We start from the raw sequence: 15,950 nt of genomic DNA, 5'->3' as shown, positions 1-15,950 counted from the left end.
AAAGTATAAAAGTCTTAAAGTATAAGGTGTAAAAAATATAAAAGCATAAGGTGTAATAAGTATAAAAGTGTAAAAATACAAGGTGTAAAAAGTATAAAAGTGTATAAGTATAAAGGTGTAAAACTATAAAAAGTGTAAAAAGTATAAAAGCATAAAAGTGTAAAAAGTATTAAGGTATAAAATTGTAAAAATACAAGGTGTAAAAAGTATAAAAGTATAAAAGGTGTAAAACTAAAAAAGTGTAAAAAGTATGAAAGCATAAAAGTGTAAAAAGTATTAAAGTATAAAAGTTTAAAAAGTATAAAAGTGTAAAAGTATAAAAAGTATAAAAGTGTAAAAAGTATACAATGTGTAAAAGTATAAAAGTCTTAAAGTATAAGGTGTAAAAAATATAAAAGCATAAGGTGTAAAAAGTATAAAAGTGTAAAAATACAAGGTGTAAAAAGTATAAAAGTGTATAAGTATAAAGGTGTAAAACTATAAAAAGTGTAAAAAGTATAAAAGCATAAAAGTGTAAAAAGTATTAAGATATAAAATTGTAAAAATACAAGGTGTAAAAAGTATAAAAGTATAAAAGGTGTAAAACTAAAAAAGTGTAAAAAGTATGAAAGCATAAAAGTGTAAAAAGTATTAAAGTATAAAAGTTTAAAAAGTATAAAAGTGTAAAAGTATAAAAAGTATAAAAGTGTAAAAAGTATACAAGTGTAAAAGTATAACATGTGTAAAAGTATAAAAGTATAAGGTGTAAAAAATATAAAAGTATAAGGTGTAAAAAGTATAAAAGTGTAAAAACACAAGATGTAAAAAGTATAAAAGTATAAAAGTGTAAAAAGTATAAAAGTGTAAAAAGTATAAAAAGTGAACACATATAAAAGTCTAAAAGTATAAAGTGTAAAAAAGTATAAAAGTATAAAAAGCGTAAAAGTATAAAGTGTAAAAAGTATAAAAGTGTAAAGAGTATAAAAGTATAAAAAGTGTAAAAGGTGTAAAAAGTATAAAAAGTGTAAAAGCATAAAAGTGTAAAAGTAGGAGTTGATCTGGAGTGCGAGAGTGATGGAGTGAGAGAGTGATGGAGTGAGAGAGTGATGGAGTGCATCCAAAGAAAAGCCAAAGTGCTGACAGAGCAGAATGATAAAGTGAAGTGGCTGTGATTGATGTGCCGTCCTACGGCGAGGGTTGCCTAGCAACGAGTTGAGGCAACAGAAGAGGAGGACACATTCCTGCTGGATGAAACTCACAGAGCATCAGGACAGAACTCAGGTTGCAGCAACCTGCGACCCTGCAGCAGGAACACTGTGATGTCGAAGGAGCTCACGTCCGAGTAGGGGGGGGCTCCGCGGGTCATCAGCTCCCACAGCAACACGCCAAACGACCACTGAACACACCAAGTACATGATCAGACCGCTTAAAGACACACTTAGTACATGATCAGACCGCTCAAAGACACACTTAGTACATGATCAGACCGCTTAAAGACACATTAAATACATGATCAGACCGCTCAAAGACACATTAAGTACATGATCAGACCGCTTAAAGACACATTAAATACATGATCAGACCGCTCAAAGACACACTTAGTACATGATCAGACCGCTTAAAGACACACTTAGTACATGATCAGACCGCTTAAAGACACACTTAGTACATGATCAGACCGCTTAAAGACACACTTAGTACATGATCAGACCGCTTAAAGACACACTTAGTACATGATCAGACCGCTCAAAGACACACTTAGTACATGATCAGACCGCTCAAAGACACACTTAGTACATGATCAGACCGCTCAAAGACACACTTAGTACATGATCAGACCGCTCAAAGACACACTTAGTACATGATCAGACCGCTTAAAGACACATTAAATACATGATCAGACCGCTCAAAGACACACTTAGTACATGATCAGACCGCTCAAAGACACACTTAGTACATGATCAGACCGCTCAAAGACACACTTAGTACATGATCAGACCGCTCAAAGACACACTTAGTACATGATCAGACCGCTCAAAGACACACTTAGTACATGATCAGACCGCTCAAAGACACACTTAGTACATGATCAGACCGCTCAAAGACACACTTAGTACATGATCAGACCGCTTAAAGACACACTTATTACATGATCAGACCGCTCAAAGACACATTAAGTACATGATCAGACCGCTCAAAGACACACTTAGTACATGATCAGACCGCTTAAAGACACACTTATTACATGATCAGACCGCTTAAAGACATTAGTACATGATCAGACCGCTTAAAGACACACTTAGTACATGATCAGACCGCTCAAAGACACACTTAGTACATGATCAGACCGCTCAAAGACACACTTATTACATGATCAGACCGCTTAAAGACACACTTAGTACATGATCAGACCGCTCAAAGACACACTTAGTACATGATCAGACCGCTCAAAGACACACTTAGTACATGATCAGACCGCTCAAAGACACACTTAGTACATGATCAGACCGCTCAAAGACACACTTAGTACATGATCAGACCGCTCAAAGACACACTTAGTACATGATCAGACCGCTTAAAGACACACTTATTACATGATCAGACCGCTCAAAGACACATTAAGTACATGATCAGACCGCTCAAAGACACACTTAGTACATGATCAGACCGCTTAAAGACACACTTATTACATGATCAGACCGCTTAAAGACATTAGTACATGATCAGACCGCTTAAAGACACACTTAGTACATGATCAGACCGCTCAAAGACACACTTAGTACATGATCAGACCGCTCAAAGACACACTTATTACATGATCAGACCGCTTAAAGACACACTTAGTACATGATCAGACCGCTCAAAGACACACTTAGTACATGATCAGACCGCTTAAAGACACACTTATTACATGATCAGACCGCTTAAAGACACACTTAGTACATGATCAGACCGCTTAAAGACACACTTAGTACATGATCAGACCGCTCAAAGACACACTTAGTACATGATCAGACCGCTCAAAGACACACTTAGTACATGATCAGACCGCTTAAAGACACACTTATTACATGATCAGACCGCTCAAAGACACACTTAGTACATGATCAGACCGCTTAAAGACACACTTATTACATGATCAGACCGCTCAAAGACACATTAAGTACATGATCAGACCGCTCAAAGACACACTTAGTACATGATCAGACCGCTTAAAGACACACTTATTACATGATCAGACCGCTTAAAGACATTAGTACATGATCAGACCGCTTAAAGACACACTTAGTACATGATCAGACCGCTCAAAGACACACTTAGTACATGATCAGACCGCTCAAAGACACACTTAGTACATGATCAGACCGCTCAAAGACACACTTAGTACATGATCAGAACGCTCAAAGACACATTAAGTACATGATCAGACCGCTCAAAGACACACTTAGTACATGATCAGACCGCTTAAAGACACACTTAGTACATGATCAGACCGCTCAAAGACACACTTAGTACATGATCAGACCGCTTAAAGACACATTAAATACATGATCAGACCGCTCAAAGACACATTAAGTACATGATCAGACCGCTTAAAGACACATTAAATACATGATCAGACCGCTCAAAGACACACTTAGTACATGATCAGACCGCTTAAAGACACACTTAGTACATGATCAGACCGCTTAAAGACACACTTAGTACATGATCAGACCGCTTAAAGACACACTTAGTACATGATCAGACCGCTTAAAGACACACTTAGTACATGATCAGACCGCTCAAAGACACACTTAGTACATGATCAGACCGCTCAAAGACACACTTAGTACATGATCAGACCGCTCAAAGACACACTTAGTACATGATCAGACCGCTCAAAGACACACTTAGTACATGATCAGACCGCTTAAAGACACATTAAATACATGATCAGACCGCTCAAAGACACACTTAGTACATGATCAGACCGCTCAAAGACACACTTAGTACATGATCAGACCGCTCAAAGACACACTTAGTACATGATCAGACCGCTCAAAGACACACTTAGTACATGATCAGACCGCTCAAAGACACACTTAGTACATGATCAGACCGCTCAAAGACACACTTAGTACATGATCAGACCGCTCAAAGACACACTTAGTACATGATCAGACCGCTTAAAGACACACTTATTACATGATCAGACCGCTCAAAGACACATTAAGTACATGATCAGACCGCTCAAAGACACACTTAGTACATGATCAGACCGCTTAAAGACACACTTATTACATGATCAGACCGCTTAAAGACATTAGTACATGATCAGACCGCTTAAAGACACACTTAGTACATGATCAGACCGCTCAAAGACACACTTAGTACATGATCAGACCGCTCAAAGACACACTTATTACATGATCAGACCGCTTAAAGACACACTTAGTACATGATCAGACCGCTCAAAGACACACTTAGTACATGATCAGACCGCTCAAAGACACACTTAGTACATGATCAGACCGCTCAAAGACACACTTAGTACATGATCAGACCGCTCAAAGACACACTTAGTACATGATCAGACCGCTCAAAGACACACTTAGTACATGATCAGACCGCTTAAAGACACACTTATTACATGATCAGACCGCTCAAAGACACATTAAGTACATGATCAGACCGCTCAAAGACACACTTAGTACATGATCAGACCGCTTAAAGACACACTTATTACATGATCAGACCGCTTAAAGACATTAGTACATGATCAGACCGCTTAAAGACACACTTAGTACATGATCAGACCGCTCAAAGACACACTTAGTACATGATCAGACCGCTCAAAGACACACTTATTACATGATCAGACCGCTTAAAGACACACTTAGTACATGATCAGACCGCTCAAAGACACACTTAGTACATGATCAGACCGCTTAAAGACACACTTATTACATGATCAGACCGCTTAAAGACACACTTAGTACATGATCAGACCGCTTAAAGACACACTTAGTACATGATCAGACCGCTCAAAGACACACTTAGTACATGATCAGACCGCTCAAAGACACACTTAGTACATGATCAGACCGCTTAAAGACACACTTATTACATGATCAGACCGCTCAAAGACACACTTAGTACATGATCAGACCGCTTAAAGACACACTTATTACATGATCAGACCGCTCAAAGACACATTAAGTACATGATCAGACCGCTCAAAGACACACTTAGTACATGATCAGACCGCTTAAAGACACACTTATTACATGATCAGACCGCTTAAAGACATTAGTACATGATCAGACCGCTTAAAGACACACTTAGTACATGATCAGACCGCTCAAAGACACACTTAGTACATGATCAGACCGCTCAAAGACACACTTAGTACATGATCAGACCGCTCAAAGACACACTTAGTACATGATCAGAACGCTCAAAGACACATTAAGTACATGATCAGACCGCTCAAAGACACACTTAGTACATGATCAGACTGCTTAAAGACACACTTAGTACATGATCAGACCGCTCAAAGACACATTAAGTACATGATCAGACCGCTCAAAGACACATTAAGTACATGATCAGACCGCTCAAAGACACACTTAGTACATGATCAGACCGCTCAAAGACACATTTATTACATGATCAGACCGCTTAAAGACACACTTAGTACATGATCAGACCGCTCAAAGACACACTTAGTACATGATCAGACCGCTCAAAGACACACTTAGTACATGATCAGACCGCTCAAAGACACATTTATTACATGATCAGACCGCTTAAAGACACACTTAGTACATGATCAGACCGCTCAAAGACACATTAAGTACATGATCAGACCGCTCAAAGACACATTAAGTACATGATCAGACCGCTCAAAGACACACTTAGTACATGATCAGACCGCTCAAAGACACATTTATTACATGATCAGACCGCTTAAAGACACACTTAGTACATGATCAGACCGCTCAAAGACACATTAAGTACATGATCAGACCGCTCAAAGACACATTAAATACATGATCAGACCGCTCAAAGACACATTAAGTACATGATCAGACCGCTCAAAGACACATTAAATACATGATCAGACCGCTCAAAGACACATTAAATACATGATCAGACCGCTCAAAGACACATTAAGTAGATGATCAGACCGCTCAAAGACACACTTATTACATGATCAGACCGCTTAAAGACACACTTAGTACATGATCAGACCGCTCAAAGACACATTAAGTACATGATCAGACCGCTCAAAGACACACTTAGTACATGATCAGACCGCTTAAAGACACACTTATTACATGATCAGACCGCTTAAAGACACACTTAGTACATGATCAGACCGCTCAAAGACACATTAAGTACATGATCAGACCGCTCAAAGACACACTTAGTACATGATCAGACCGCTTAAAGACACACTTATTACATGATCAGACCGCTTAAAGACACACTTAGTACATGATCAGACCGCTCAAAGACACACTTATTACATGATCAGACCGCTTAAAGACACACTTAGTACATGATCAGACCGCTCAAAGACACACTTAGTACATGATCAGACCGCTCAAAGACACACTTAGTACATGATCAGACCGCTTAAAGACACACTTATTACATGATCAGACCGCTTAAAGACACACTTAGTACATGATCAGACCGCTCAAAGACACACTTAGTACATGATCAGACCGCTCAAAGACACATTAAATACAAGATCAGACCGCTCAAAGACACACTTAGTACATGATCAGACCGCTCAAAGACACATTTATTACATGATCAGACCGCTTAAAGACACACTTAGTACATGATCAGACCGCTCAAAGACACATTAAGTACATGATCAGACCGCTCAAAGACACATTAAGTACATGATCAGACCGCTCAAAGACACACTTAGTACATGATCAGACCGCTCAAAGACACATTTATTACATGATCAGACCGCTTAAAGACACACTTAGTACATGATCAGACCGCTCAAAGACACACTTAGTACATGATCAGACCGCTCAAAGACACACTTAGTACATGATCAGACCGCTTAAAGACACATTAAATACATGATCAGACCGCTCAAAGACACACTTAGTACATGATCAGACCGCTCAAAGACACATTTATTACATGATCAGACCGCTTAAAGACACATTTAGTACATGATCAGACCGCTCAAAGACACATTAAGTACATGATCAGACCGCTCAAAGACACATTAAGTACATGATCAGACCGCTCAAAGACACACTTAGTACATGATCAGACCGCTCAAAGACACATTTATTACATGATCAGACCGCTTAAAGACACACTTAGTACATGATCAGACCGCTCAAAGACACATTAAGTACATGATCAGACCGCTCAAAGACACATTAAATACATGATCAGACCGCTCAAAGACACACTTAGTACATGATCAGACCGCTCAAAGACACATTAAATACATGATCAGACCGCTCAAAGACACACTTAGTACATGATCAGACCGCTTAAAGACACATTAAATACATGATCAGACCGCTCAAAGACACATTAAGTAGATGATCAGACCGCTCAAAGACACACTTATTACATGATCAGACCGCTTAAAGACACACTTAGTACATGATCAGACCGCTCAAAGACACATTAAGTACATGATCAGACCGCTCAAAGACACACTTAGTACATGATCAGACCGCTCAAAGACACACTTAGTACATGATCAGACCGCTTAAAGACACACTTAGTACATGATCAGACCGCTCAAAGACACATTAAGTACATGATCAGACCGCTCAAAGACACACTTAGTACATGATCAGACCGCTTAAAGACACACTTATTACATGATCAGACCGCTTAAAGACACACTTAGTACATGATCAGACCGCTCAAAGACACACTTATTACATGATCAGACCGCTTAAAGACACACTTAGTACATGATCAGACCGCTCAAAGACACACTTAGTACATGATCAGACCGCTCAAAGACACACTTAGTACATGATCAGACCGCTTAAAGACACACTTAGTACATGATCAGACCGCTTAAAGACACACTTAGTACATGATCAGACCGCTCAAAGACACATTAAGTACATGATCAGACCGCTCAAAGACACACTTAGTACATGATCAGACCGCTCAAAGACACACTTAGTACATGATCAGACCGCTTAAAGACACATTAAGTAGATGATCAGACCGCTTAAAGACACACTTAGTACATGATCAGACCGCTTAAAGACACATTAAATACATGATCAGACCGCTTAAAGACACACTTAGTACATGATCAGACAGCTTAAAGACACATTAAATACATGATCAGACCGCTCAAAGACACACTTAGTACATGATCAGACCGCTTAAAAACACACTTAGTACATGATCAGACCGCTTAAAGACACACTAACAACATGATCAGACAGCTTAAAGACACATTAAATACATGATCAGACCGCTTAAAGACACACTTAGAACATGATCAGACCGCTTAAAGACACACTTAGAACATGATCAGACCGCTTAAACACACATTAGGTACATGATCAGACGGCTAAAAGACACATTAAGTACATGATCAGACCGCTTAAAGACACATTAAGTACATGATCAGACCGCTTTAAGACACACTTAAAACATGATCAGACCACTTGAAGACACACTTAGAACATGATCAGACCGCTCAAAGACTCATTAAATACATGATCAGACAGCTAAAAGACACACTTAGTACATGATCAGACCGCTTAAAGACACATTAAGTACATGATCAGACCGCTTAAAGACACATTAAGTACATGATCAGACCGCTTAAAGACACATTAAGTAGATGATCAGACCGCTTAAAGACACACTTAGTACATGATCAGACCGCTCAAAGACACACTTAGTACATGATCAGACCGCTCAAAGACACACTTATTACATGATCAGACCGCTTAAAGACACACTTAGTACATGATCAGACCGCTCAAAGACACACTTAGTACATGATCAGACCGCTTAAAGACACACTTATTACATGATCAGACCGCTTAAAGACACACTTAGTACATGATCAGACCGCTTAAAGACACACTTAGTACATGATCAGACCGCTCAAAGACACACTTAGTACATGATCAGACCGCTCAAAGACACACTTAGTACATGATCAGACCGCTTAAAGACACACTTATTACATGATCAGACCGCTCAAAGACACACTTAGTACATGATCAGACCGCTTAAAGACACACTTATTACATGATCAGACCGCTCAAAGACACATTAAGTACATGATCAGACCGCTCAAAGACACACTTAGTACATGATCAGACCGCTTAAAGACACACTTATTACATGATCAGACCGCTTAAAGACATTAGTACATGATCAGACCGCTTAAAGACACACTTAGTACATGATCAGACCGCTCAAAGACACACTTAGTACATGATCAGACCGCTCAAAGACACACTTAGTACATGATCAGACCGCTCAAAGACACACTTAGTACATGATCAGAACGCTCAAAGACACATTAAGTACATGATCAGACCGCTCAAAGACACACTTAGTACATGATCAGACTGCTTAAAGACACACTTAGTACATGATCAGACCGCTCAAAGACACATTAAGTACATGATCAGACCGCTCAAAGACACATTAAGTACATGATCAGACCGCTCAAAGACACACTTAGTACATGATCAGACCGCTCAAAGACACATTTATTACATGATCAGACCGCTTAAAGACACACTTAGTACATGATCAGACCGCTCAAAGACACACTTAGTACATGATCAGACCGCTCAAAGACACACTTAGTACATGATCAGACCGCTCAAAGACACATTTATTACATGATCAGACCGCTTAAAGACACACTTAGTACATGATCAGACCGCTCAAAGACACATTAAGTACATGATCAGACCGCTCAAAGACACATTAAGTACATGATCAGACCGCTCAAAGACACACTTAGTACATGATCAGACCGCTCAAAGACACATTTATTACATGATCAGACCGCTTAAAGACACACTTAGTACATGATCAGACCGCTCAAAGACACATTAAGTACATGATCAGACCGCTCAAAGACACATTAAATACATGATCAGACCGCTCAAAGACACATTAAGTACATGATCAGACCGCTCAAAGACACATTAAATACATGATCAGACCGCTCAAAGACACATTAAATACATGATCAGACCGCTCAAAGACACATTAAGTAGATGATCAGACCGCTCAAAGACACACTTATTACATGATCAGACCGCTTAAAGACACACTTAGTACATGATCAGACCGCTCAAAGACACATTAAGTACATGATCAGACCGCTCAAAGACACACTTAGTACATGATCAGACCGCTTAAAGACACACTTATTACATGATCAGACCGCTTAAAGACACACTTAGTACATGATCAGACCGCTCAAAGACACATTAAGTACATGATCAGACCGCTCAAAGACACACTTAGTACATGATCAGACCGCTTAAAGACACACTTATTACATGATCAGACCGCTTAAAGACACACTTAGTACATGATCAGACCGCTCAAAGACACACTTATTACATGATCAGACCGCTTAAAGACACACTTAGTACATGATCAGACCGCTCAAAGACACACTTAGTACATGATCAGACCGCTCAAAGACACACTTAGTACATGATCAGACCGCTTAAAGACACACTTATTACATGATCAGACCGCTTAAAGACACACTTAGTACATGATCAGACCGCTCAAAGACACACTTAGTACATGATCAGACCGCTCAAAGACACATTAAATACAAGATCAGACCGCTCAAAGACACACTTAGTACATGATCAGACCGCTCAAAGACACATTTATTACATGATCAGACCGCTTAAAGACACACTTAGTACATGATCAGACCGCTCAAAGACACATTAAGTACATGATCAGACCGCTCAAAGACACATTAAGTACATGATCAGACCGCTCAAAGACACACTTAGTACATGATCAGACCGCTCAAAGACACATTTATTACATGATCAGACCGCTTAAAGACACACTTAGTACATGATCAGACCGCTCAAAGACACACTTAGTACATGATCAGACCGCTCAAAGACACACTTAGTACATGATCAGACCGCTTAAAGACACATTAAATACATGATCAGACCGCTCAAAGACACACTTAGTACATGATCAGACCGCTCAAAGACACATTTATTACATGATCAGACCGCTTAAAGACACATTTAGTACATGATCAGACCGCTCAAAGACACATTAAGTACATGATCAGACCGCTCAAAGACACATTAAGTACATGATCAGACCGCTCAAAGACACACTTAGTACATGATCAGACCGCTCAAAGACACATTTATTACATGATCAGACCGCTTAAAGACACACTTAGTACATGATCAGACCGCTCAAAGACACATTAAGTACATGATCAGACCGCTCAAAGACACATTAAATACATGATCAGACCGCTCAAAGACACACTTAGTACATGATCAGACCGCTCAAAGACACATTAAATACATGATCAGACCGCTCAAAGACACACTTAGTACATGATCAGACCGCTTAAAGACACATTAAATACATGATCAGACCGCTCAAAGACACATTAAGTAGATGATCAGACCGCTCAAAGACACACTTATTACATGATCAGACCGCTTAAAGACACACTTAGTACATGATCAGACCGCTCAAAGACACATTAAGTACATGATCAGACCGCTCAAAGACACACTTAGTACATGATCAGACCGCTCAAAGACACACTTAGTACATGATCAGACCGCTTAAAGACACACTTAGTACATGATCAGACCGCTCAAAGACACATTAAGTACATGATCAGACCGCTCAAAGACACACTTAGTACATGATCAGACCGCTTAAAGACACACTTATTACATGATCAGACCGCTTAAAGACACACTTAGTACATGATCAGACCGCTCAAAGACACACTTATTACATGATCAGACCGCTTAAAGACACACTTAGTACATGATCAGACCGCTCAAAGACACACTTAGTACATGATCAGACCGCTCAAAGACACACTTAGTACATGATCAGACCGCTTAAAGACACACTTAGTACATGATCAGACCGCTTAAAGACACACTTAGTACATGATCAGACCGCTCAAAGACACATTAAGTACATGATCAGACCGCTCAAAGACACACTTAGTACATGATCAGACCGCTCAAAGACACACTTAGTACATGATCAGACCGCTTAAAGACACATTAAGTAGATGATCAGACCGCTTAAAGACACACTTAGTACATGATCAGACCGCTTAAAGACACATTAAATACATGATCAGACCGCTTAAAGACACACTTAGTACATGATCAGACAGCTTAAAGACACATTAAATACATGATCAGACCGCTCAAAGACACACTTAGTACATGATCAGACCGCTTAAAAACACACTTAGTACATGATCAGACCGCTTAAAGACACACTAACAACATGATCAGACAGCTTAAAGACACATTAAATACATGATCAGACCGCTTAAAGACACACTTAGAACATGATCAGACCGCTTAAAGACACACTTAGAACATGATCAGACCGCTTAAACACACATTAGGTACATGATCAGACGGCTAAAAGACACATTAAGTACATGATCAGACCGCTTAAAGACACATTAAGTACATGATCAGACCGCTTTAAGACACACTTAAAACATGATCAGACCACTTGAAGACACACTTAGAACATGATCAGACCGCTCAAAGACTCATTAAATACATGATCAGACAGCTAAAAGACACACTTAGTACATGATCAGACCGCTTAAAGACACATTAAGTACATGATCAGACCGCTTAAAGACACATTAAGTACATGATCAGACCGCTTAAAGACACATTAAGTAGATGATCAGACCGCTTAAAGACACACTTAGTACATGATCAAACCGCTTAAAGACACATTAAATACATGATCAGACCGCTTAAAGACACACTTAGTACATGATCAGACAGCTTAAAGACACATTAAGTACATGATCAGACCGCTCAAAGACACATTAAGTACATGATCAGACCGCTCAAAGACACACTTATTACATGATCAGACCGCTTAAAGACACACTTACTACATGATCAGACCGCTCAAAGACACATTAAGTACATGATCAGACCGCTCAAAGACACACTTAGTACATGATCAGACCGCTCAAAGACACACTTAGAACATGATCAGACCGCTTAAAGACACAGTAAGTACGTGATCAGACCACTTAAAGAGGTCTAAGACACACTAAGTACATGATCAGACGGCCAAAAGACACAGTAAGTACATGATCAGACTGCTAAAAGAGGACTAAAACACACTTAGCACAATTCAAACAACTAAAAGAGGACAAAAACACACTAAGTATATGACCAGACCGCTCAAAGACACATTAAGTACATGTTCAGATGGCCAAAATACACAATAAGTACATGATCAGACTGCTAAAATAGGACTAAAATACACTTAGCACAACTCAAACCACTAAAATAGGACAAAGACACACAGAGTACATGATCAGACCGCTAAAAGACACACTAAGTACATGATCAGACAGCTAAAATAGGACTAAAACCCACTTAGCACAACTTAAACCACTAAAAGAGGACAAAGACACACTAGTACAAGATCAGACCACTAAAAGAGGACAAAGACACACTAAGTACATGATCAGACGGCTAAAAGACACACTAATACATGATCAGAGTGGACTAATGACAGCAAGTGTTCTCACCACGTCAGACTTGCTGGTGAACTTGTGGGTCTGCAGGCTCTCTAGCGCCATCCATTTGACAGGAAGCTTGACGCCGCTCTTGTTGTGGACGCTGTAGTACTCTTTGTCGTACACGTCCCGCGCCAGACCGAAGTCCGCCACCTTGACCGTGTAGCTCTCGTCCAGCCTGTCGGCCAATCACAGTCCTCGTAAACATGCTGACATATATATATATATATATATATATATATATATATATATATATATATATATATATATATACATATATATATATATATATATATATATTCTATACATACATATATATATATATATACATACATATTATATACATATATATATATATATATATCATACATTATATTACATGAATGTGCAGGAAGTGAGTGTCTCCATGGTGACACAAAAACCTCATTTAAATCAGTACAAGTTATCTATTGTACTCAGTCTTAGTAGTTCACACACAATAGTACACACTGTGTTATACCTTGGACACACTAATAGTACATACTATTTAATACTTTATACAGACTATTTTAGACTTGATACACATTAATACTACACACTATTGTATAGTTTATACACACTTACAGTACATACTCGTCTATACTTTATACACACTAATACTACACTACAAACTAGTGGATACTTTGTACACATTAATACTACACACTATTTTATACTTTATACACATTAATAGCACACACTGTTATATAATTTATACACATTAATAGTACACACTATTTTATAGTTTATACACATTAATACTACACTATTTTATACTTTATACACACTAATAGTCCACAGTATTTTATACTTTTTACACACTATTACTACACACTATGTTATACTTTATACACACTAATAGTACACACTGTTATATACTTTATACACACTCATAGTACACACTGTTTTATACTTTATACACTAATAGTACACACTATTAATATTTCATACACAATAATACTACACAGTAAAAACTATGTTATACTTTATACAGTCTAATAGTACACACTATTAATACTTCATACACATTAATACTACACAGTACACACTATTTTATACTTTATACACACTTATAGTACATACTGTTATATACTTTATACAAACTAATAGTACACACTGTTTTATACTTTATACAGTCTAATAGTACACACTATTTTATACTTTATACACTAATAGTACACATTATTTTATATTTTATACACATTAATACAACACACTAATAGTACATACTATTTTATACTTTGTACACACTATTTTATACTTTATACACACTAATAGTACACACTATTTCATACTGTAGACACAGTATTAAAAGACAATGTTTTATACTTTATACACTCTAATAGTACACACTATTTTATACTTTATAAACATTAATACTACACACTATTTTATACATTATACACATTAATAATACACACTGTTGTATACTTTATACACACTAATAGTACACACTCTTTTAAACTTTATACACTCTAATAGTACACACTATTTTATACTTTATACACCTAAATACTACACACTATTTTATACTTTATACACACTAACAGTACATACTGTTATATACTTTATACACACTAATAGTAAACACTGTTTCACACTTTACACTCTAATAGTACACACTATTTTATACTTTATACATACTAATAGTACATACTATTTTATACTTTGTACACACTATTTTATTCTTTATACAACCTAATAGTACACACTATTTTATACTTTATAAAGAGTAATAGAACACACTGTTTTGTACTTAGTACACTCTAATAGTACACACTATTTTATACTTTATAAATATTAATACTACACACTATTTTATACATTATACACATTAATAATACTCACTGTTGTATACTTTATACACACTAATAGTGCACACTGTTAATAGTACATACTATTTTATACTTTGTACACACTTTTATACTTCATACACACTAATAGTACACACTATTTTATACACTAGTGTATACTTTGTACAAACTAATAGTACGAACTATACTAATAGTACACACTATTTTATACACTAGTGTATACTTTGTACAAACTAATAGTACGAACTATACTAATAGTACACACTATTTTATACACTAGTGTATACTTTGTACAAACTAATAGTACGAACTATACTAATAGTACACACTATTTT

At 37.6% G+C, this 15,950-nt stretch overlaps 1 protein-coding gene across 1 annotated transcript in view; it reads right to left on the bottom strand.

Annotated features, from left to right (window-relative positions):
- The window catches only part of met (MET proto-oncogene, receptor tyrosine kinase), a 164,043-nt gene that overhangs the window by 7,429 nt on the left and 140,664 nt on the right, over positions 1-15,950 (bottom strand). Inside the window, exons 19-20 of the mRNA XM_061894302.1 lie at positions 13,796-13,961; positions 1,239-1,375 (exon numbers count right to left, since the gene is read on the bottom strand). Coding sequence (XP_061750286.1) covers positions 1,239-1,375; positions 13,796-13,961 — 303 coding nt within the window. The remainder of the gene's footprint in view (positions 1-1,238; positions 1,376-13,795; positions 13,962-15,950) is intronic.

The sequence above is a fragment of the Nerophis ophidion genome, linkage group LG03, assembly GCF_033978795.1.
Source record: "Nerophis ophidion isolate RoL-2023_Sa linkage group LG03, RoL_Noph_v1.0, whole genome shotgun sequence".
Classification (NCBI taxonomy): domain Eukaryota; kingdom Metazoa; phylum Chordata; class Actinopteri; order Syngnathiformes; family Syngnathidae; genus Nerophis; species Nerophis ophidion.
This window is presented reverse-complemented; position numbering and strand designations above follow the sequence as displayed.